The sequence below is a fragment of the Lissotriton helveticus genome, chromosome 10 (assembly GCF_964261635.1).
Source record: "Lissotriton helveticus chromosome 10, aLisHel1.1, whole genome shotgun sequence".
Taxonomy (NCBI): domain Eukaryota; kingdom Metazoa; phylum Chordata; class Amphibia; order Caudata; family Salamandridae; genus Lissotriton; species Lissotriton helveticus.
Genome location: NC_136071.1, coordinates 935,764,438 through 935,787,640, shown reverse-complemented (window position 1 = coordinate 935,787,640; position 23,203 = coordinate 935,764,438). Strand labels below are relative to the sequence as shown.

General features: G+C 44.2%; 1 protein-coding gene across 1 annotated transcript in view; it reads right to left on the bottom strand.

Annotated features, from left to right (window-relative positions):
• ABCB1 (ATP binding cassette subfamily B member 1) overlaps positions 1-23,203 on the bottom strand; it is a 562,371-nt gene that overhangs the window by 505,778 nt on the left and 33,390 nt on the right. Inside the window, exon 3 of the mRNA XM_078663595.1 lies at positions 14,378-14,435. Within this exon, the coding sequence (XP_078519721.1) occupies positions 14,378-14,435 (58 nt within the window). The remainder of the gene's footprint in view (positions 1-14,377; positions 14,436-23,203) is intronic.

Here is a 23,203-nt window from a genome sequence, read left to right as displayed (position 1 = left end):
CAACCAGTTCAATGGGTGCAGGCCTTCATAAAAAAATACAGTTCTTCCTGAGTTCACTGGGGACCTAACGATCACCTGTGCTCACAGAGTTCCAGCCCAGCCCTATCCTAACTCTAAACTTCCTAGAACTATGTTAGTGAATTTCTCAGATTATCGTATAAAATAGCAAGTCTTGACCAGGGCTAAGTTAAAAAAACTATTTTCATCATCTGAGATCCCCCTTTGACGTATTTTTTCAGTTATGAGTGCTTCTGCGGCACATCGCAGAAAGGAGTTTGTTAAACTCCTTTATCTATTCAAGGCACAGGGGCAACAAGCAGCTATCGCCCAGCAGTCGAAACTGCGAGTCCTGGTTCATGGGAAGTTTCATTTGTTCTCAAATCTGGATGATGCTCAGGAGATATTGCAGCGAATCATGAAGGACAAGTAATAGGAATCAAACAGCTTTCTATATTGTTACGAGCTGTCCTTCCTGTTTTTTAATGTTCCTTCTGGTTGTTTTTTTTGTTGTGTTTTTTCCTTTCTAGGGTGGGGTCGGCAACATATCACTTTAGGGTGCAATATCAGGGCTCCCGCTATGAAGGGCCCTCAAGTGGGGCCATCAGTGGGTAGGGTGCCAATTCCCCTACTGCTAAGGGACAGGTTCAGGGGGTTTCAGGGGAGGGTTGGGTGTGGGTTAGGGTGCACAGGAAGGGTAGCGCTTTAAAAAAACTAAACGAGCAGAGTAGTTTAAATATGAATAGAAACTTCAATGGTATTGGAAAAGGAAACAAGTATAATTATTTGAAAGTATACATTGGAAATAAGGGTACGGTTACTGATGAGTTTTATTGGAATCGTTATGTGAAATATGGATATTGATGTTCGTATTATATCGATCAATGTAAATGGTAAGGTGAATAAGCAAAAGTTTGGCGGCCTGATAAGATGGCTGGCAGCACTTTCCCCTCAAATCTTGTTTTTACAGGAGACCCATCTTAAATCAAATCAACCTAATTTGTTTATTCCATAGAATTTTTCAAATGCTTATTTTGCCTCAACTCAGGCAGCAATAAGGGGGGTTGCAATTTATTTTGGAAGAGGGTTAAACTGGGATATGATTCAGATCGATAGGGATCCATATGGAAGATGGATTTGGCTTGTTGTAAGAGTAAAATGGCGATCTGCTGAATTTGGTGAATTATTATGCACCTGTAGTGGATGATTTTGCCGCGCTTAAAAGCTTCAATTAGAAAGCTAGAATAGCACTAGGCCCAATCATTCTTGGAGGTGTTTTTTATTTTTTACAAGATCTACAATTAGACACCTCTAATAAAGCCAAACGGCAGATGAAACCTGGGACCAAGAAGCTGATAGATGGTATTAAACATGATCATCAATTGGTCGATCCCTCGAGAAGGGCTCATGGTGTAGCCAAACAGTATACTTATTATTCTAGCCAATTCAGGTCCACTTCTCGCATCGATTTCTTTTTAGTGTCTTGTTCCGTTAGCTGTATAAATACCGAGATATTGGCCAACTCTTTCCCAGACCATTAGCTGGTTAGACTAGAAATAGATTTAAAGCTGGGGGTTAGAGAAAAATCCAGGTGGCAGAAAGATAGCCTTCTCTTAACTAATCAACAATGGCTTGGGAATATGCAAGAAAGGATCGGGGAATTTTTTGAGAATAAAGGCACTGCAAGTCTTTCTCAATCTGGGGGGCATTTAAAGCAGCAGCACGTGGGCAAATGATAGCCTTTATGGCTGGCAATACTAGAGAACGTAAAGCTTGAATTGGGGAACTTCAAAAAGCAGTCGATATGGCTTTGAGTAATAAAAAGAGAAGCTCTGCTGAGAGGGGTCAGGTTGCTGCAAGGGAACTTAACAAGGCTAAACAGGAATTGAGGGATTTCTTTATTAGGGAAGAGATATGCAGTACAAAAGCATATCAGCAGAGAACCTATGAAGAAAGTCAGATGGTAGGCAAATTATTGGCATGGTCAACGAGAGCCAAACAAGAGGCAGTGGTGATTGATGAACTGCTAATTCCTAGGACACAGAATTTAGTTTCTGGACAAGATAATGTCTCAACAATCTTTTTGAGATCATTATCGGGATCTCTACTCATCTGACTACCAGATATCGAAACAAGCCAATCAGTCTTATTTTGACGATTTAATCCTTCCTCAATTTTCTATAGGACAAAAAGAGGCTTTAACAAAGGATATTTCGATAGAGAAAATCTCCCTGGCTCTAGCCACGATGCCCGGAGGCGAGGCTTGTGGAAATGATGCCGAAAAGGCATTTGACCTAGTGAATTGGAGAGCATTGTTTTATGGTCTGGAAAAGTTTGGCTTCCCAGAGCAAATTATTAATATGCTTAAAAATATGTATCAGGGAGCACAGGCTCAGATCAGGATTAATTCTATATCAATAGGTCTAAGTGATATAAAGCATGGGACTCAACAGATTTGTCCCCTGTCTCCAGTTTAATTCACTTTCTTCTTAGAGCCTCTAGCTGTGAGGATTAAAGATAATATAGATATAAAAACTCAAATTGGGGGGATGTCCAAAATCAAATTATTTGTTGATAACATGATACTTTACATCAAACCAGAAAAACCAAATCTTGATTTAATATTAAAGGAGTTTGCTCAATTTGAGGCAATTGGATGATATAAAATCAACCATAAAAAAGCGGAAGTTTTGGCGTTAAATGTATCCTGTAATTTTTTCCCAGATATGCTAAGACAGCAAGCATATTCCTCTGAACCGATCCGTTATTTAGGAATTTATGTGTCAAATAACTATTCAGATTTATTTAGGCTAAATTACGAAGCAGCATTAAGTAAAATTAAAGATTTATTAGGAAAGTGGGGATTTCTTCCTCTTTCGTTGATAGGGCGTGTTGCCCTGATCAAGATGTCAGTACTACCCCTATTAATTTTCCTTTTTTCTAATGTTCCGATTAAATTCGGATCAGCGTATTTTAGAGAATTGGATAAACTTTTTCGTCAGTTTATTTGGAACAAAAAAGTATTAAGAGTCAAATGATCAATTTTACAATTAGATACAAGCTGGGGGGGGGGCTAGCACTAACCCATATCCGAACTTATTATGAAGCTGCATTTATGGAAATTTTAGTTCATCTGCTTGATAACAGGGGTACTTTGGTTGGTTATTTTATGAGAAAAATGGCTGATGAAGCTGGGACTCAGCTCCCGGTTTTCCTAAAAACATCAAAATTGCCTAAAAAAGTTAGATATAAGACATATCAAGAATTTTCTATTAGACTTCGGCACTTTTTTTCGCAAACAGCTAAATCTTCGGGATTCGAATATTTGGGGCTGTCAGAGCTTAATGGTATGGGCCTTTTTACTCGCCAAAACCACATTCAATTTTGGGAATCAAAAGGCTTTAAAGAGGTAGGTCATTTCATAATAAGAGGCAGATGTGTCACTTGGGAGGAGTTTCAGTCTAGATGTGGTACCCGGAGTAGGGTCCTTTTCCTTAGTTTTCTCCAGATAAAAATGTTCTTTTAGGCAACACAGGCGCCGCTTTGCTCCTTTCGGCTGTGTTCAGAACCAAGGTGACAGGTATAGGGAACTGGTATAGACTCTTTCAAAATCAAGGGGAGCCTCCTGCTGTCACAAATTTCGCAGCATGGTAATCCGGCGCTTAGGGCTGCAAATATAAAAAAAGATGGCTTTTCTGTCCCGTTTGTCGGCTTACCATACTCCATATTCTCTTCATAAAATGTATCCTGAGATTGAAAATACATGTTTTCGCTGTCAGCAAGCTGGTGAGGGCAGCTGGCTCTATATTGCTGTACATGCTCTAAGCTGAATCAGTTTTGGATGGAATTATGCACTGGGCTTAGCTATACTCTGGAAAGTAATATACCATTAAAACCAGAGCTGGCACTGTTTGGTCTATTAAAACGAAGCCCAAACCAGGTTATAACAAAAGGGGGAGAAATGTTTCTATCAAGCTCCTTTCTGGTGGCACGCTCTCTGATCCTCCAGAACTGGAAGACAACAAAAACTCCAACCTCTTTTGAATAGTATAAGAAAATTAAACGAGTTAGAACATACGAAGAAGTATATGCGAAAAGGGTTTGGGAGCCGTTAAAAAATGTGTCTCTGTGTGGAAACTTTTTGATCATATGGAGCGGAATCGGCAGGGATGATTTTTGTTATGTTTGTGGTATTGTCGGTTTAATTTTACTCCAGCGATTCTATTCTGCTGTGCACTTCACCTGAAGAGGATGGCTGCTCTCGCTTAAGTATTATTATATAGGTGAGGTCTTTCATTTGTACTTGTGTATTTATCCCAAGTATCAAGATGTATGTACACCTCTTTTGAAGGAATGAATTGTAAAGTATTTGAATTGGAATTTGCATTTGCATTCTAGTTAACCATATCAACTCTCTCTGTATGATTGTATTTCCTTTTCAATTGAATCCGCATTTGCACCTTTTTTTGGGGGGGAGAGTATGGCCCCCTTTCCAATATATAGGATTTAGGTGACGACCCCTGCTGATGTTGAAAATAAGTTTGCTGAGTCTGTAGTATATTATTAAATGCACTTCTATTCTCATGATTAGATCATTTAAACGCTTATATAAAAAACTGGCGATTGTACGATTTTATCTATTGCACAGCATTAATTGTATTCAGTTGTATATATATGCTTATTTATGTCTTTTCTAACTTCTATTTTTCTATTCTTCTCAATAAAAAATGTAAATTAAAAAAAAAAAATTCTTGCTTATTCTCGACTTTAAATAAGTCATTTGTTTTAGCCTCTTATGCTGTCCAAAGCCTTGCCCACGCTTTACTGAAGTATTGACTCGATTCAAAGATGTTAGTATGATTTGGCCAAATAAAATCATTGCAGACTTAATAATCTTGGCTGCGGTCGCAGTTCTTGCAGTATTCAATTAATAAAGACTTTTAGCTGACTAATCTGAGGTATTGGGAAGAACTTTTATATGAGCCATTTCCAGCTTCTTAATGTTTACCTCCTGCACACAGGCTCAGTCTCTTGCCTATTTAAAATGTTGTGAGTTAAAACCTATCAAAGCACCGCTAATTTCTGCTTTCACTGTATCCCACACAGCTGAAATAATGTAATCCTCAAAACTGCTTGAATAATACAAACAGAGAATCTTGAAATAAAGCTCTTCTGAATGCACAGAATGATGTACTTTTGGGTATGCTCCAATTTTAAGACTGAGGGTCACATAACATGTTAAACAACACAGAATTAACTGCTCCTTGAGCAAAAGGTACAACGGTGTGAAAGATCAAAAAATAATCTATTTAGGCATCACAATTATGAATGGCTAAAGAATATTACAAGGGTTATAGGAATGTTCTACCTTCAATTATCACACCCCAAAATTGCTAACAAAGGTCTTTGATTACCAAATTAGTTTGAGACCAGAAATCAGTACACATGGCTGTGACCGATCGTGTTGAAAACCTGTCGGACAATATAGAGCTCATCACACCTAACAACATAAATGAGGCCAAAATAGTTCCATATCATGATTTGATGCCCTAACCAAAGATAGTGTTACTAAGAAGTTCTGTCTCTTGGTCATGACGATAAACCATCAGACTCTGTGGTCTGTTTTAGTCTGCTGCCCTTTGATATTACCAGCGTAATAATTGTTCATCTTTTAGACCGTACCCCTAATTGAATATAAATGCAAAAATGTTGCAAAATCACTATCTCATTGAATGACCCAACTGTGCAACAAACTGGTCTCTCCATAGTAGCATAGTTTTGTTCCCAATCATACAAATTTGACGTTTCACTAGTTCAACCACACTTTCAGCACAGGACTACCATTAGTAGCCTTCTTTCAAAATACAGGAAAGGCCTTTGACACAGTCAAAAGGGCAAATCTGTGTCAATGCACCCATGTTGATCACCATTGTTAGGAGTCTGTACAAGTCTCCCTCTGCGGCAGAGCTGGTTAATCAACCCCCACTGCAAGCCTTTCATATTGAAAGAGATAAACACCAGGTTGGTCACCTTTCTTTGTTATTATTTGCACTTATTCTTAAGTGTCTTACGCAAAATCTTCATTCAAGAGTCAACCTGGAACCTTAAGCGATTGACCATACTTTAAGCCTCATTTAGACTTTGGTAGATAGGGTACTCTTGTCGCAAACGCAACAGAGTACCTTGCTCGCCAAACCCTGGGTCTGCCTGCCTCGACAGAGCCCCTATTGAAGGAAGGACATTACACCCCAACCCTATTTATGGTGTATTGTGTAAAGTCTTTTTTCCTGTACTTCACCGGCAGAAAAAACCTGACAGTGAGGAACAGGTAAAAATTATAATGGCCCCCACATCCTGGGAGAAAACTTCCAAGAAGTGTGGATCATTTGTATGCTTTTCACATACAAACACATGCTTTAAGAGATTGTTTTGGAAAAACAAAAAAGAATTAACAGTTTGGTGAGCCTCCTACGGTGTAAAGAGGTTAAAGCAGGCCATGTATTCAGTTCCTGCAGCTCTTCTTTTCACTGAAGGCAGAACAATTAACCATTACCATCTCAAATGTAATCATCCATCCAGGAAAAATATGCTAAAGGCAACTGAGTCTTTAGTTCATATTTGGTGTGATACCTCAAATATTTGGAAATTACTAGGATCACAACACATTCACCACTATGAAACAATGTGTGGTTTCCGCTCACCCTCTAGGGCACTGTTTGGATAAGAATATCTCCTATGTGGTGTGCAGTCGTATTCCCCAGCCGTGGGTGTCCAACTGGGTGCATCTAGTGTGCTTGTTTTGGATTTTTGGCCCTGGTGCTGAACTATTCTAGAGTGTGTGCAGAGGCCTAGGAGTATCCCTTAACATGAGAAGGTCCTGGAACTGTCCTGTGACCTGGAGGGGTGCACCAAGTGTGCCGTCATAAACTGACAGAGGACTACTGTCCCTGTTGAAGATTTAGTACATGGAGCAGTGGTGATAGCATACTGTGTATTGTAAATCCATAGTTGTGAGCAGACCTTTCTTATCTGTATCAATAGAGTGGAGGTCTGGTGGCCCACTCATGTGTGCTGTGCATCTATATGTTTTCCCAATTTCTACCCTTGACATCCAGAGTGTTTGTTGTGCATGCTTGTGTATGCAGTCTGCATGGTACATTCATAGTGTGTGTGTGTGTGTGTGAGTAAGTCAGGGTAATGGAGGCTTGTGGAATCCATTTTGGATACCCCAGGCCTGGTTTGCATAAGATAGAGGAGAGGTTGTTTTCCCAGACAGTGGAAGTGTAATGCTGGCACTCCTGGAGCTAGAGGGGGAAGTCCTGGTGAGGAGAATGGAGACATGGCTCCTTTAGAAACTCAATTAGGCCTTAAGCTAGCAAGGATTTGCTCATTTGTCTTCCTGGCTAATGACATTTGGTAAATGTGAGAAAAGACGGGTGGGAATGCAGTCTCTTGTGCAGAGGTGAGAAAACCTTTAGTTCAGGAATTCTCATTTGTCTTTCCCTGAATAGCCTTTCCATTGGTTGATGACAGCCTGGTGCAGAAACCTCACACTTCGTTGTGCCTCTTTTCTGTGTGCTTCAGGGTGGAGACTAGCCTGCTGTAAATAGCATCACTCTACACAAAGGCTGTGTCAGGAAAGCAGCTCTGAAAACACTTGAAAGGAGAACCACTCCAAATTGGCGCTGCAGCTGCAGACTCTGGACACTCATTTCCCTTCTGACTTTGGTGTATAAACGTGGGACCTTGCCACCTGATTTTTGTTGTAGTTCTAAGTCCTCTATGGACAATGAAGGAGTGCTCTGCAAAGTACTCAGAGGACTGCTGTGACACTAGCTCTCATAACTGTCTGACAGCTAGCTTCTTATAGGTGAGGGAACATCACCTTAGTCTGGATCTCTTGCTAGAAGAGCTATGTGCCTGTTCTCAATTGCCTAGAAATCTACCTGCCTGCTGCTGAGAGAGGGTGTGAGCATGCAAACCTTGCAGGAGGAGTGTCTGTACAAAAGGAGCGAGATGCAACATTCCCCCACTGTCTGATGGGCATTTTTAAGAGAGACTGAGGAGTGAAGAATTTTAGACGCTAGTATCTGTGGGACTCCAGTCTCTTTGTGCTCATTCCTGGCCCGTACTGCCAGCTTTGAGAGTGCTAGATCGAGGCCCAGTTAGGGCTGTGATTGCGGGTCGAAGTTATCACCTGTGCATGCCCACAACTGTCCAGAAGGCTTGGCCCATGCAGGGCTTCATCTGGCGAAGTCATGATGAGCTGCAAGAGGCGGCATCTGAAACCACTGCCGAAGACTCGAACAGCTGTAACATCACTGGTGTTCCAATGGGAATTGTGATGAGCGGAGATTGCCCCGCTGCTTCTTGTGGGTTCGCTGCATCAGTATTGGCCAGGATGATGAAGCAGCACTCTTGGACATTTCTGCCAGCTAGTGCCCAGCCTCTCAGGAGAGAGGGAACAAGATCACTGCAGAGCCGACAGCTGCACTGATCCTGCGAGGTTTGATCCACCTGTGTGGGAAGACTTAGAACTAAAAACTAAGCACACTGATTTCAGGAGTGATATAACTGCACCAGAGCAATAATCACACTCCTTCCTTATACCCCACAGAAGGGGAGTCACTTATGGCCAGGGGGAGAAGATTATAAATCATGGGGGAACGTTGAGGCACAGTATACAAAGGCGCAGCACTGCCCAATAGTGCTAACAATAGTAAATTGTACTTTGTCATTACAGTGCAAAGTACTCCATTCTAGTGTATATTAAAGTACTTCCTTTCTTTAAAAGATAAGCACGGGTTGGATCTTTATGTATTGGGTTGTTGTTGTGTGATTGTTGAGTTTTGAGCTTTAACATCCCCACACTACCTCCCTAAGTAGCCTATGGCTGCTCAACATTGCTACCACAATGATTCGAATGTTGAACGGGTTATACTCGTTCAATTTTGCATAGCTTGTGTACACTGGCGGCTGGCAACATTAATTTATAGCGGGGCATTCACCATAAATGCTTCAGGTCGCTGGGCACTCCAAACAGATGCTCCTCTCCCCGCGCCGATCCTGGGGGTGACGAGGAGCAGGAAGGAAAGGCAAGGACTTCCCTCCTTGTGCACCACAAATCCAACCAATCCTGGAGCTGAATGGTTGGAGCAGGCTAACCCAGTGCTCATTTTGAGACTGGGGGATTGGGCCTGCAATCCCTCTGCTGTTTTACAGCGCTGAGATTTCTGGCTTTGAAGTGCACATGTCAGATTGGCTGGCTGTAGGCAGCTGGCCAATCTGACATGCGTACTTGGGCGCCTACAACATCATCCTGCAATCTGCAGGAATCTGCTCCGCCCCCACCATCCAATCACTATGCTCGCGGCACACAGTATAATAAAATGGTAATGACCATTTTATTATTCTGTGTTTACTGCTGCGCTCGTAGCAAGTAGGGCAACGCTCTTTTGCCCACTAAATAAAACCGCCCATGCTTGTGTAGGATGAACACTGAGACATTGGAAGCATAAAACCTCAACATTTATGGTTAACGCCCAAAAGCCCCTGCTTGCCTCGTGGGCACCCGGACAATGTATGACAGGCATTGTTGGTAGACATCAGAATAAAAGGATATTATGACCATAAATTATTTGCTTTACGCCTGGTCCTCATTCTTTTGCGAATTTAAGGTAAACTAATGAATATCTAATGGACTACTTCATCGTAATGTAAAATACTTGACTTTGTTTCATATACGAAATAGAGGCTTATTAAAAAAAAGTGGTACAAGTAAGTAGTTAATGCCACTTGACAATCAGATTAGGCGAAAAAACTAAAATTACAATCACTGGGGATATATTTTCCTTCTCTTTAGTAGCATCCACAGTTGTGCGAATACAAGACAGTCCGCATGTTCACCATTACTGCACAAAGGGCATCCTCTATAGTATACTGCTTACTCATTGTGAAGAGAGGTCGGGAGATACATTAACATGTTACCGGCGTGGCCTTAAGACCGCCAATCTAACTCATGTTTTACATATTTGAATGGGCATACAGAGATATTGAGATTCGTTTTTGTAACTCATTGGTCTGGAAGAGACCAATTAAAGAAAATCAAATGACTGTATTTTGTTTAGGATTGATAATTGTACACCAGTCAAAGTGCATTCATTTGTAAATGGCATAGCAATCGGTAGACTAATAGAAGCCCATTACTCAATCAATCAATTTATATAGCGCGCTACTCACCCGCTAGGGTCTCAAGGCGCTGGGGGGGAGGGGTCCGTTACTGCTCGAAAAGCCAGGTCTTGAGTTGCTTCCTGAAGGAGAGATGGTCCTGGGTCAGCCGTAGGTTGATGGGGAGGGAGTTCCATGTCTTGGCCGCCAGATAGGAGAAGGATCTTCCTCCGGCGGTGGCTCTGCGAATGCGTGGTACGGTGGCGAGGGCGAGGCTGGTCGATCGCAGCTGGCGGGTGGGCGGAGATGTGGTTGTGGCCGGGGATGTCCAGGACGAGTTGTGCGGAGGCGTTCTGTATGCACTGGAGTCTTTTCTGTAGTTTGGCTGTGGTTCCCGCGTAGAGGGTGTTTCCGTAGTCCAGTCGGCTGGTGACGAGTGCCTGGGTGACCGTCTTCCTGGTTTCGGTGGGGATCCATCGAAAGATCTTTCGGAGCATGCGCAGGGTGTTGAAACAGGATGACGAGACGGCGTTGACTTGTTTGGTCATCGAGAGGGAGGAGTGCAGGATGAAGCCCAGGTTTCTTGCGTGGTCCGTTGGCTTGGGGGTGGTGCCCAGGGCAGGGGGCCACCAGGAGTCATCCCAGGCGGAGGGGGATGATCCCAGGATGAGGACTTCCATCTTGTCTGAGTTCAGTTTCAGGCAGCTGTTCTTCATCCACTCGGCGACGTCTTTCATTCCTTCGTGTAGGCTGGCTCTGGCGGTGGCGGGGTCATTGGTGAGGGAGAGGATCAGCTGGGTGTTGTCGGCGTAGGAAATGATGTTAAGGTTGTGTTGGCCTGCGATGGCTGCGAGGGGGCTCATGTAGACGTTGAAGAGGATGGGGCTGAGCGAGGATCCTTGAGGTATGCCGCAGATGACTTCGGTGGCTGCGGATCGGAACGGGGGGAGGCGGACTCTCTGGGTTCTTCCGGCGAGGAACGAGATGATCCACTCCAGTGCCTTCTCTTGGATTACAGTGTTGCTGAGGCGTTGTATTAGTGTGCGGTGGCAAACTGTGTCGAACGCTGCAGAGAGGTCCAGGAGGATGAGGGCAGCTGTTTCCCCGTTGTCGAGCAGGGATCTGATGTCGTCGGTGGCTGCGATGAGGGCGGTCTCGATGCTGTGGTTGGCTCGGAAACCGGACTGTGAGGGGTCGAGGGATCCGTTCGTCTCGAGGAAGGCGGCGAGCTGTTTGTTGACGGTCTTCTCGATGACTTTGGCAGGAAAAGGGAGGAGCGAGATGGGGCGGAAGTTCTTGAGGTCGGTGGGGTCCGCTGTCGGTTTCTTCAGGAGGGCGCTGAGCTCGGCATGCTTCCAGCTCTACGGGAAGGTGGCGGTGGTGAAGGAGATGTTGATGATGTCCCGGAGTTGGGGTGCGATGATGGAGTCGGCCTTGTTGAAGACGTGGTGGGGGCAGGGGTCGGTAGGGGATGTGGAGTGGATGGTGTTCATCGTGCGGGTGGTGGCTTCGGTGTTGACCGGGGTCCAGTTGCAGAGGGTGGTGGTGGGGGCGTTGGTTCGGTGGTTGGGTGCGTGGTCTGTGCGCCGAAGCTGTTGTGTATGTCAGCGACCTTGCGGTGGAAGAATGAGGCGAGTGAGTCGCAGAGGTCTTGCGAGGGTGTGATGTCGTTGTTTCCGGCGCTGGGGTTGGAGAGCTCTTTGACGATACTGAAGAGTTCCTTGCTGTTGTCGGTGTTGTTGTCCAGTCGTTCTTTGAATGTCGTTCTTTTGGTGGTGCGGATCAGCTGGTGGTGTATGCGGGTGGCGTTCTTGAGGGCTGTCATGTTTTCTGTAGTCTGGTCGTGGCGCCAGGCTTTTTCGAGGGTGCAGCAGTTTTTCTTGGATGTTTTGAGTTTGTTGGTGAACCACGAGGCTTTCTTGCTGCCGGGTCTGCTGGGTGGATTCTTCAGAGGTGCGAGGTCGTCGGCGCAGTTGGTGAGCCACTGTGTGAAGTTGCGGGCTGCTTTGTTGGGGTCCGTTGCGCTGGCGGGAGGGTTCTGGCTGAGGGAGGTGTTGAGCTGGTCGGCGGTGATCTTGTTCCAGCTCCTGCGGGGAGCCTGTTGCGGGTGGTGGTGGGTCGTGGTTCTCCTGAAGTGGAAGTGGACGCAGCTGTGATCAGTCCAATGAAGTCCAGTGGAATGGCTGAAGGAGATGTGCTTGCTGGAGGAGAAGACGGGGTCAAGCGTGTGGCCGGCGTAGTGGGTGGGGGTGTTCACCAGTTGCTTGAGTCCGAGGTTGGCGAGGTTGTCCAGCAGGGTGGTGGTGTTGCTGTCATTGTTGTTTTCCAAGTGGAAGTTGAGGTCCCCTAGGAGGATGTAGTCAGAGGAGGTGAGGGTGTGTGGGCTTATGAAGTCTGCGATGGCTTTGCTGAATTGTGTGCGTGGTCCCGGGGGTCTGTAGATGAGAGTGCCTCTGAGGGTGGTCTTGGGGTCGGTGTGTATCTGGAAGTGGAGGTGCTCGGCGGCGGTGAGGGTGTCGTCGGAGTTGGTCGTGATGCGGATGGTGTTCCTGTGGACGATGGCGATGCCTCCTCCGGTCTGCTTGACGCGATCCCTCCGGGTGATCTTGTATCCGTCCGGGATGGCTATGGCGATGTCGGGGGCTGAGGAGGCGTTCATCCAGGTTTCCGTGAGGTAGGCGACGTCTGGTGATGTTGTGTCGAGCAGGTTCCAGAGTTCGACGGCGTGTCTGTGGACAGAGCGGGTGTTGAGCAGGATGCACTTGAGGTGGTTGTTGCTGGTGCCTGGCCTTTCAGGTGCGGTGCAGGTCCGGAGGCAGGTGAAATTGCAGGCTTGGCAGGTGAAGGGTCCGTGGGTGCGTTTCGGGGTGGCTCGGTAGCAGGCGGGGTTCCGGCCGGGTTTGAGTGCGTTGAGGGTGGCGGCGTCATAAGTCCGTCATGTGGGCTGGCATCGTCGGGGGCTAGGGGTCCTGGTGCTGGGCACGGTCCAGGCGCGGACGGGCGCAGACGGGCTTGCCTCTGGCGCGCCCGCTGCGCGGCCTGCATTAAGAAGGGTGGAGGGAGGAGCAGCAGCTGGGAGGCGGGTGGCGAATGGGAGAGGATGGGGGCGGGGCCGCAGGGAAGGCAGTGGCGGGAAAGGAGAGCGGGGGCGGGCGGGGGGAGAGGGGCACTGAAAAAAAAACAACAGCAGTGAACAACAGAGAGTGAGAGGAAAAACAGGCAGGCTAAAGGCAGAAAGGCTTATGAAAAATAAAACGAGCGGAGGCTAAAGGCAGAATACAATTAAGGGCCGCAGACAAGCAGGAGGAGGGACATCAGGAGAGAGAAAGACGGACAGAGGAAGAGGTCAGACTTGATACTTACCGCCCACCACTGGGCCACCAGGGATGAGGTGCAGGCGGGAGCCTGCGGGTGGAGGAGGGCCTCGAACTTCCAACAGCAGCAGCGGCGAGGCCAGCAGGCAGAGCACCAGCATGGAACGCTGGCGCGGTGGAGGAACGGACCTGGCCTAAGAACAATTACTGAATTGGACTGACACTACCAATTCAGGATGAATGGTGGAATACAAACATTGACCACTGGGAAAAGTGATCTTTGAGGGATGGCGGAAAATACAACGCCTTTATTGCTAACTGGGCTTTGCAAGCTGCTTATATTTTGGAATTTGTAGCGGCCTCATGTATATATGGGTATTCTGTCCAGCTAAACACAGAATTTGAAGACTTAAAGTTACAAAGTGGTAATTTTTCCCCTCATATTATGTATGACCATCTAGTTCATCTTAATTTAAGAACACTGTACAGTGCATCATCTTATAATGGATTGTGTATATATAGTACAATGTTTGAAATGTAGACAATCTGTATATAGCAACCTTCCTTCTCAAATAGTTTCCTGTGTATATAGCAAACAGATGGGCTCCATCTGTTGCAACAACACAAAGCTTTACCACCCTCTGATAATCTATTTTACATACGCTTGCGCCGACAATGCATACAAAGTGCCATGTTTGTACTACACTTTGATTAAAGTGCAGTTCAGTGTTTTGTTTTATAACAGGACCTAAAACACATGTTCAATTATTACTAATGCTCTCAAACAAACTAATTTTATTTACAAAACAACTGAATCATCATTCGCCATTCAATTAAGCAGATACACTGTGTGTAAACCTTGAGCTGAATAAATTGCATCAAATAAATGGATTTCTTACCATGGCAAAAGGGCTAACCTTTTTAACCTTTTCTTTTTTTTTCTTTTTTTCTTTTTTGCTGCAAGTCAAAGAAATGTAGTAAATGACAATGATATTCTTCATCATTTCAACATAAGAAAAGAAAAAAAGGAGAGAAAAACAAGTGCCCACACACAAATTCAAAAAGGTGCATTATGAGAAATTACATTTTTCATAATATTCACAACAGTAATTAAGACAATACAGAAAAACAATTCAGGCTCAACATATTGCACAAACAAATGCATTCAAACATTACATAGTGTTAACAGAAAAAGAAGAATGGCAAAGGGTCTATAATTCAAAGATAGTCTACTCAAGATGGAAAAAGTTATAGATGACAATCCGCTCACAATTTGCCAGAAAATAGCCGACGGCGTTTCGACCTTAACAATTAATGGTCATCATCAGGACAAAGATAGTTTTTGAGCAGAAAAGCCAAGAATTCTGAAAGAAATATTAATAAAAGGCACCTTAGATAAATGAAAAGAATGCAAATGAAAGTATGTAGCCAAGGCCATGTTACTCATGTCTAGACCATTGAACACACGACGAGACTGGATGATTATGTCTCAAGGAAGTCGTACGCAAAAAAACAGACCATAACACCTATATAGTACAAGGTATCGTATCAGACGCCGGCACATGGCATTGGCCCAGCACACGGACATCAGGGACTTGCATGTCTCCTTCTTGTAACTTAGAGAAGGTGTTCAGCTCTATTGACTGGTCATTCCTGGACGAGGTCTTGGAATGCAGGGGTTTCGGACCGAGATTCCACCGATACATGTAACTCCTGTATTCTTCACGCTCTGCACAAGTGCGCATCAACAGCACACTCTCTGACCCCTTCCACATCCACAAAGAAACCAGGCACAGTTGCCCTTTTTTGTCCCTGCTCTTCACCTTGGCGATTGAGCCCAAGCCAGTCTCATCAGATGTGATGCACATGTGCGGGGCTGGCACTGGGGTGTTGGTGATAAGGAAAGGATTGTGCTGTACACAGATGATGTCCTCCTTTACACAACAAACCTCCACCAATCAGGCAATCGGGTGCTGCAGATTGTGTCCCTCTACAGAGAAGCATCCGGCCTTCACGCTAATTGGTCCAAATCCCTCCTGATCCCACTAACATAGGGGTGGATGCCATCAACTGGCAGACCACCTTCCCAATAAAATGACTCACTTTTCTTTACTTAGGCATATATGTATTAGTGAAACCCGCCTTGAAACGTAGTTCCATAACCTGATCGTCCCGGTTCCATTCTTCCTTCCGATCCTTTCTCTGGGCAAGGTGCACTCCCTGAATCACACTAGACAAATGCTGCAAATTTACTTGTGATGGTGGCATGGGCATGGTGGACATCCGGATTTATTATTAGGCCTTCCAGTTCCTGTTGTTAATCACTGTCTGGAAGGGGCCTGGGGGAACCCAGCCTACAGACTAGAACTATCCCTTCTGGGTCTTGACATTGTCCTTTGTCCTCTCTGTGGTGCAAGCCATCCCTAAGCCCACTAGGGTGGTGATCTCTGTGTGGCACGCTGTACTTTAAAGTACCAGCTGGGACAAGAAACTAACCCTACAGCATCACTCTGGAAGGTATAGTGACTTTCCCAAACAGTGTATATGGAGAGATTCCAGAAACCGGACAAGATAAGTATAATTCAGCTAGAAGACGTTTAACTGTGATCTACCATGAAATCCTTCCAAGAGGTAAAAGCCTCGTTCTCCCTCTCCACCATTTTGTTTCATAAATACTTATTGAGACCCATGCTCTCCTTCCACCGGGAGGAGCTCAGGGATACTGGAATAGAACCACATCGAGGCACTGGGATAGGAGGAAATCTCACTGATATACGAGTCACTGCTAATTTATTCTCCAGAAAAATCTGACTCTCTTAAACAGAAATGGGAAACCTGGGTGAGACCCCTGGGCGAAGTTGACTAGAAAGACGCATGCATGGCCTTCCGTGTGCTGGAATTTCTTCCCACCTATGGCTAATCCAATTCAACTACCACCTGACTCCCAAGCACTTATGGAAAGCAGGCAAACCAACCCACATCAGAATGAGCCCATTGTACTTCTCCAGAAGCGAACTTCTACCATGTACTGTGGTCATAACGCAGCACTGGATCACAGTTGGAAGGGTACGGACAGAGGAGCTGGAATGCCCAATGGAACTCTCCCTGAGATTAGCTTTGCTAGGCTTCTAAGAAGACTTAGGGGGAGCCTGTGGCAAATGCACACTGGTGGGCATTGGTACCATAGTGGCATAAAAGGAATATAACATGCCACTGGAACGCTGCACAGCCTTCCAGTATCCCCAAATGACATTCTGCTATAGACTGGAGTGCCAAGTTGGAAGAAACTGTCTACCTAGCCAAGGGTGCCCAAGTAATCTATCTAAGATATGCGGGGGATGGTGGACTTAATCAGGGCGTTCTAACAAACCTTTTAGCGGTTGATGGGTCAATATTCATTCTATACAAGTGCTATTGTATGTCAAAGCTGCGCAGAATATGGTTGTTTGTTACGTGTTGCTATTAATTCAAAATCAATAAATTTGCTATTAGAAAAAAAATCATCCCTTGGTGCACTGACACAACTTATCGTTGGAGTGACAACCAATAGTTATATTTAGGTTTTCTGTTTAGCATAACATGCACAAATTCACCAAAGTGACAATGACTACATAGTTCACCAGCCAGCATCTGCCGGAGACACATGTTAGTTAACGATGGATAGAAAAATGCCGAAAAATACTTATTTCTGCCATGCTGTTTGAGTGCAAATTTGTATTGGTCCATATATCTCAAATGGGCAACTGTTGCACCATACAGTAGGTCCCTGCTACATACAGTAAGACCAACAATAAATGATTTAAAAACCTAGATTGAGGGTCAGTGATCAAAGCATACAAAGCATATGTAGGTTGTATAAGCTAAGTTCGAACAGAAACAGTAACTGTCAAAAATGCAATACTGCAAAACAACTGCATTGAAGGGATGTGGGGCTAAAGGAACAGGCTCTTGCTACAGAATGGAATACTGATTTTAACTTTCGGCTTGAGCATGTAGATAAAAATATATTTTTTAACTGGAAAATGTCCCTATTGTCAAATCTCAAACAAGACAGTATAATCAGAAGCAACAACCAAGTAGGATAGATTGTATAGGCCCATTTACCTCTACAAATAAAGTTGAGTACACACTGTTCCAATAAAAAGTAAATTTCTAAAAGAAGGGAGTATGTTATCAAAACTTTCTCCGGTGAGTGCAGAAGTTTATATTGTGAAAAATTACGGAGTACTTCAAAATATCTGTAGGTTAGTTCTGCAGTCTTAAGACTGTAATGAAAAATGAATCAGTGAACAAATGCAGTAGCATATACTGTCACATAGGAAAACAGTTTCATGTTAGATTTTAAATGAAATATCGAAATAAGCACATTATTCGTGTTCGGCACCATTTGCCTTTCTAATAGCCTTCGACGGGAAGCAGCACTAGATATCAGCTCTTTCGCACCTCAACGAAACATAATTCTCATACAACAGAACTAAATGCTTGGCATACTTTCAGAGAATTATACAGTCAAAGACTCTGTAACCATTTAAGGAAATGTTTGTAGAAGAGACAGCCTCATCTGTGTAATGATTTACCTTTCCATCAGTGACTCGTCATATATGATACACAGAAACTGGAATGTCAGTTCAACACAATCGATCTTCAACTGGTAAGCATTACTTTACCAAACAAACCTCACAGATACTTAATTTGATCACTATCTATGTAACATCAGCCCCAATAAGAAAGAATGTTGCATCTTTAAACTACTGGGCCTCACTATTTTATACAATTGTTCACTCACAGTTACATCAATAAGTAGCTTGTGAGATTGTTTCCCAAAGAAAAAACAGAAGTGCTCAAGTTTCAAAAACAAATACAATGAGAAGCTGTTTATTTACAAACTATAGCAACATCTATATTAAGTTGCATTATCAAGCTACTTTTTATTGGTGAAGGAACACGTTAGTTATGTCTCTTAATATATTGAAGCTTTCTTTCTTTTGGTTTTTACCATGCATCTGTTGTTATTAATTTATTTCTGCCATTCTGTTCTGGTTTATATTTAACTTTCGCACATACAAGGTACTTTTTATATTTAATTCTTGGAGTTTTAAATAGTTCATGTATGTTCCTTGGTAATATGTTTTTGTATGTTCCCAGTCATGAGCTGTCATACTGATCTTAAAAATGAATCTATGCATGGTGCTCTGACACTCTTTGGGCCTTGTTCCCGCCATAAAAACTGCACACCTAAAATAACAAGCATTTACAATGCAATAGGTCTCGCAGCATTAAAGTTTGAGTTATTGGCATTGTGTATGAGAATGCGTTGCATACAATTTTTAGCAAACTTTGAATTGGTGAGTAGTGAGAGTGTGTGCAAGAGTATGCTGTTCTTGAAAGCAGTGTGGTAGAAAGTGCATGACTTTGGGTGACCTGAGCAATGTGGATGATGCACCTCACGCACGGGGCTGACGCAGTTATTATTCACACAGCTCTGATGATGCACCTTAGGCACGGGCTTACAGCTGTTATTATTCACACAGCTCTGATGATGCACCTCACACACAGGCTCACAGTTGTTATTCACACAGCTCTGATGATGACCCTCATGCACGGGGCTGACGCAGTTATTATTTACACAGCTCTAATGATGCACCTCAGGCACGGGCTCACAGCTGTTATTATTCACACAGCTCTGATGATGCACCTCAGGCACGGGCTCACAGCTGTTATTATTCACACAGCTCTGATGATGCACCTCAAGCACGGGGCTGACGCAGTTATTATTCACACAGCTCTGATGATGCACCTTAGGCATGGGCTCACAGCTGTTATTCACACAGCTCTGATGATGCACCTCACGCACGGGGCTGACGCAGTTATTATTCACACAGCTCGGATGATGCACCTCAGGCACGGGCTCACAGCTGTTATTATTCAAGACCATGTCCCATCTGAAAATTAAACACGAACTTCATTAAACAAGTGCAAGACGGAAAAAAAACAAAGACGTGCGCGTGACGAAAACTACCGTGGGGCGGGACTTCCGTTTCGTCCTGACGCTTAGCCATCAGGAGTCTTCTCCTGATATGTACGCACTTTTCGCATCTTGCGCTGTGGCTGTTTGGCACTACTGTCTTATACAATAGATGCACATCGCAGGCCACACTAACCATTATCATCACAGCTATACAGTACTGCAGGGCATACTTGGGGCTCTTGTTTTTATGGTTACATTTTAATGGCACTCATCGAATGGTTTTATTAGCCTTTTAGCACATTCTTATGTAAGCACTGCACAACACTTTTATCATGTGTATTAACGTTTTTTACTGACCACACATACCTGTGCAATGGTTTTCATAAACTATGCATAATAAATACAAAATTTGAAACCACCCTGCCCCTTTCACTAGGACTCTTAGCCAATGGTTCCTATTTTAACCTGTCCTTTGATGTATTAAAAACCTCTAAATTGCTGCTGATTGTATACAACACAGGTTTTATTGACATTTTAAATGATCACCATCAACGCTGCATTTTTATTGACCCTTATAATAAAGATTTTAAATAATCAAACAATAAAAAATGTAGGCATAGAGAGGATGCTGGAGGTAGGGTATTTCTGTGAGAATGGTGTGAACACTAAGGAGACAGACTGTGGAAAATGTTCAGACAGAAACGGAGATCTGTATTCAGAAAGGGAAATATCATGTACAAGATCAGTAAAGACTTATGGAAACGGAATGATAATCACGTAAACTGAAGGGGGCTAAAGACTAGAATGAAAAGAGAAATGCCCCACACGCCTTGTCACTAGATATACAAGATGGGTGCAAATAAAGGGGGGAGTGAGGGGAAAGAAGGGAACATTTCATAATTAAAAGTGTAAAATCATTCTCCGGTGAAAAGCAATGAAGCAGAAATGTTGGTGAAAATGCAGTTTGATGTGTCAAACGAGAATATAGTGTTATATAGCAAGAAACTGCAGAGGGAGAAAAGGCAGTAACAGAGCACTAAGCCCTGGGGATGGCCCGCAGTCAGCAAAATGGGGGACAACTTAGTTTGCATTAAAACATTGTGAATGACCATCCCGCTGGACCAGTAGTATCAGTATCCCGTGATTCTCAAGCTCGAGACTGTTATTAGAAGGCTAATGCAAAGAGCTCTGTGACAATAACGGAAAGGACAACAGAAGTTTGCGCTAGAAGAGTAGAAGGGGGTCACGCAGTAATTCGACCACACGAAGCTCAGTTAATAGTATAAGCAGTATCAGAGAATGAATGATTCCAGGTTACCACTCTCCCCATTTAAAAAAAATCTGTTTCACCGCTCAGCTAACTCTACTGTCACCCCATCACTCGTCACACGCCAACCGCCTTACAAGTGTCACCTAATCAACTGCCTCACTGATCACACAACACTTTACTAACCTGACAAAACCAAACACTAACAAACAATCACAATGGATGGCAATCGCAAAACTTCACAATGTCTGCCAAATTGAGAATGTGTTTAGATACAATAACAATGCCAGCAAATGATGTACTAATGCAATATGACAACACAAGTGCTATTCAAGGGATCTTTGTATTGACATTACCGTTAACCAAACCAGTCACTCTGATATGTCCATGTCTATCATGCACTTAACTGTCTCATCTCCAGTCATCACCCCCACAAGCCATTTCAATCATTCACCAACTCACACACCCACTGTCACAGCCCACATCCTCCAACTGTATATCACATCCATGACACTTGTTAGCACATGCCTCTGTGCCACTTCACGACGCAACCTCCTGTATGCCATCACTAGTGTCAACCTCCTCTCATAACACACATCACGTTACAATTGTGGGTTACCATTTCACTGCAACTCTCCCATCACCTACCGCAACACTGTCTTCCACGCTGCCCCCCGATCATCCCTTACGCCCGTCATCCATCAAACTCACCTCTCGAAGAGTAGCCTCACGACGAAGAGCCCGAGTGCCAGAGGAAGCACGGAGACGACGTGCCCTGCCCGTGGGTACTGCAGCCCGCCTTCCACCTCTGCCAGATCCGCCCAGGTTACATTCTGAGGAAGCCAGAAGCGCTCGTTCCAAAACCAGGCCGACACCGCCGCCATGTTCCACCAACAGACCCAGAGGAAGCGGTGCGCGCACTGGGGGGCGGGGCAGTGTGACGCCACCCGCACAGAAAGGGGCAAGCACGAGTTGACAGTTACGTGTGGGACGGCTTGAGAGGAACCAAAATGAAAGTAAAGGAAACTGAAAGTTGGAAAGGGAAAAAAAAAAGCCAATGCCGTTCAAAGTTCACTGTGTCTATAACTGCGCATTGCAATGGAATTGCGCGTGTGTGTATGTGTGCGGGGGGGAGCCGGGGGTCTCTGTATGTGTGTGCGCATGCGTGTGTGGAGGTGCGCTTGTGTGTGTGCGCATGCGTAAGCAGGGGGGGTGTGGCTGTGTGTTACAGCTTTCCAGGAGACAGGAGCTGGCCACAGCGAGCGCGTTCTCGTGCGCGTGGCCCGCTCAAATCGCCTTCTCTTCTAGCAGAGGAGATGCGCGCGGCCAGCTCCTGTCTCCTGGAAAGCTGCGTCGCTGACTATACGTCTCTGTGGCGAGACCGCGCTTACGCGCGGTTAACGCCACGAGACCTAAAAATACAGTCTAAAACAGCAGAGTAATGCAGTACGCTCAAAAAACAGCGTTATGAAAAGCAGTCATAAGATGAAGTTTGGTTTTGTGAGTGTTGAACTAAACAGGCATGCCAGCCGACATATTGCTAAGCAGAAACTTTTAAGAAAGATTCAGTATTGTATGTGCATCTTTAAGAAAGCCATTGAGACTGCATGTCTTTAGTTTGTAAAAAAAAGAAATAAAAGGAAATACTGACTCCTAAAACATGTTATCATAACAGGAAAGTGAAACAAATGAAAACACCTAGGTAATCAGTGAATAAATAGCAAGGTGACTTTATGACAAGATAAGGCATTCAAAGAGCACACAGTGCCTAAACAATTCAGCTAATTAAAATATATTCTCACCAGCAAAGTAAATACACCACAGAGCATGAGGTGGCTGAGGTGTATCTTTTAACAGAAATCTAGTGTTGCTCATCACCAAACTGATGTGACCAAAAATAGGATAATGTAATCATCCATGATCCTGTTATTTCCTATTGCTACAGGAAACCCACTGTACAGTGCTGCAATGCCTCCGGTTGATTCTATTGCTAATGCAAGATATTACCTTACAACAGTATCGAGATGGCAAAGTCGCATTGAGACGGGTAGGTTTCAGAGCTCTTTTATGGTTAAGATGGCTGTAGTGTGTTAATCATATGTTGGGGGTCTATTTGTGCTCTATGGTATGTTTGCTCTTGTAAGAGGTATAATGATTTTTGATGTTACGTAGATTTGGAATAGTACCATTCCTCTCGCCCTTACATTTTCATTAACGCTCCTGCTTTGATGTTGATGTACTGTGCACAGTACCTACTGAACCTCCTTAACACCCAGAGGCATCTTTTGAGAGAGGACTGCTGGAACAGGACTGCTTGGTAGTCCATAAACAGAAGCGGTAGACACAATATTCTATATTAGGTGGATTTATCACTATCTTTCTCACTGGCAGTTTTATTCTGGGTTGTTTCCATTGACTTAATACACAGCTAGTGTTGGGCCCTTGATTCACCATGTAGACTCCCTTGCCTGTGGTTGATCTTTGCTGTTC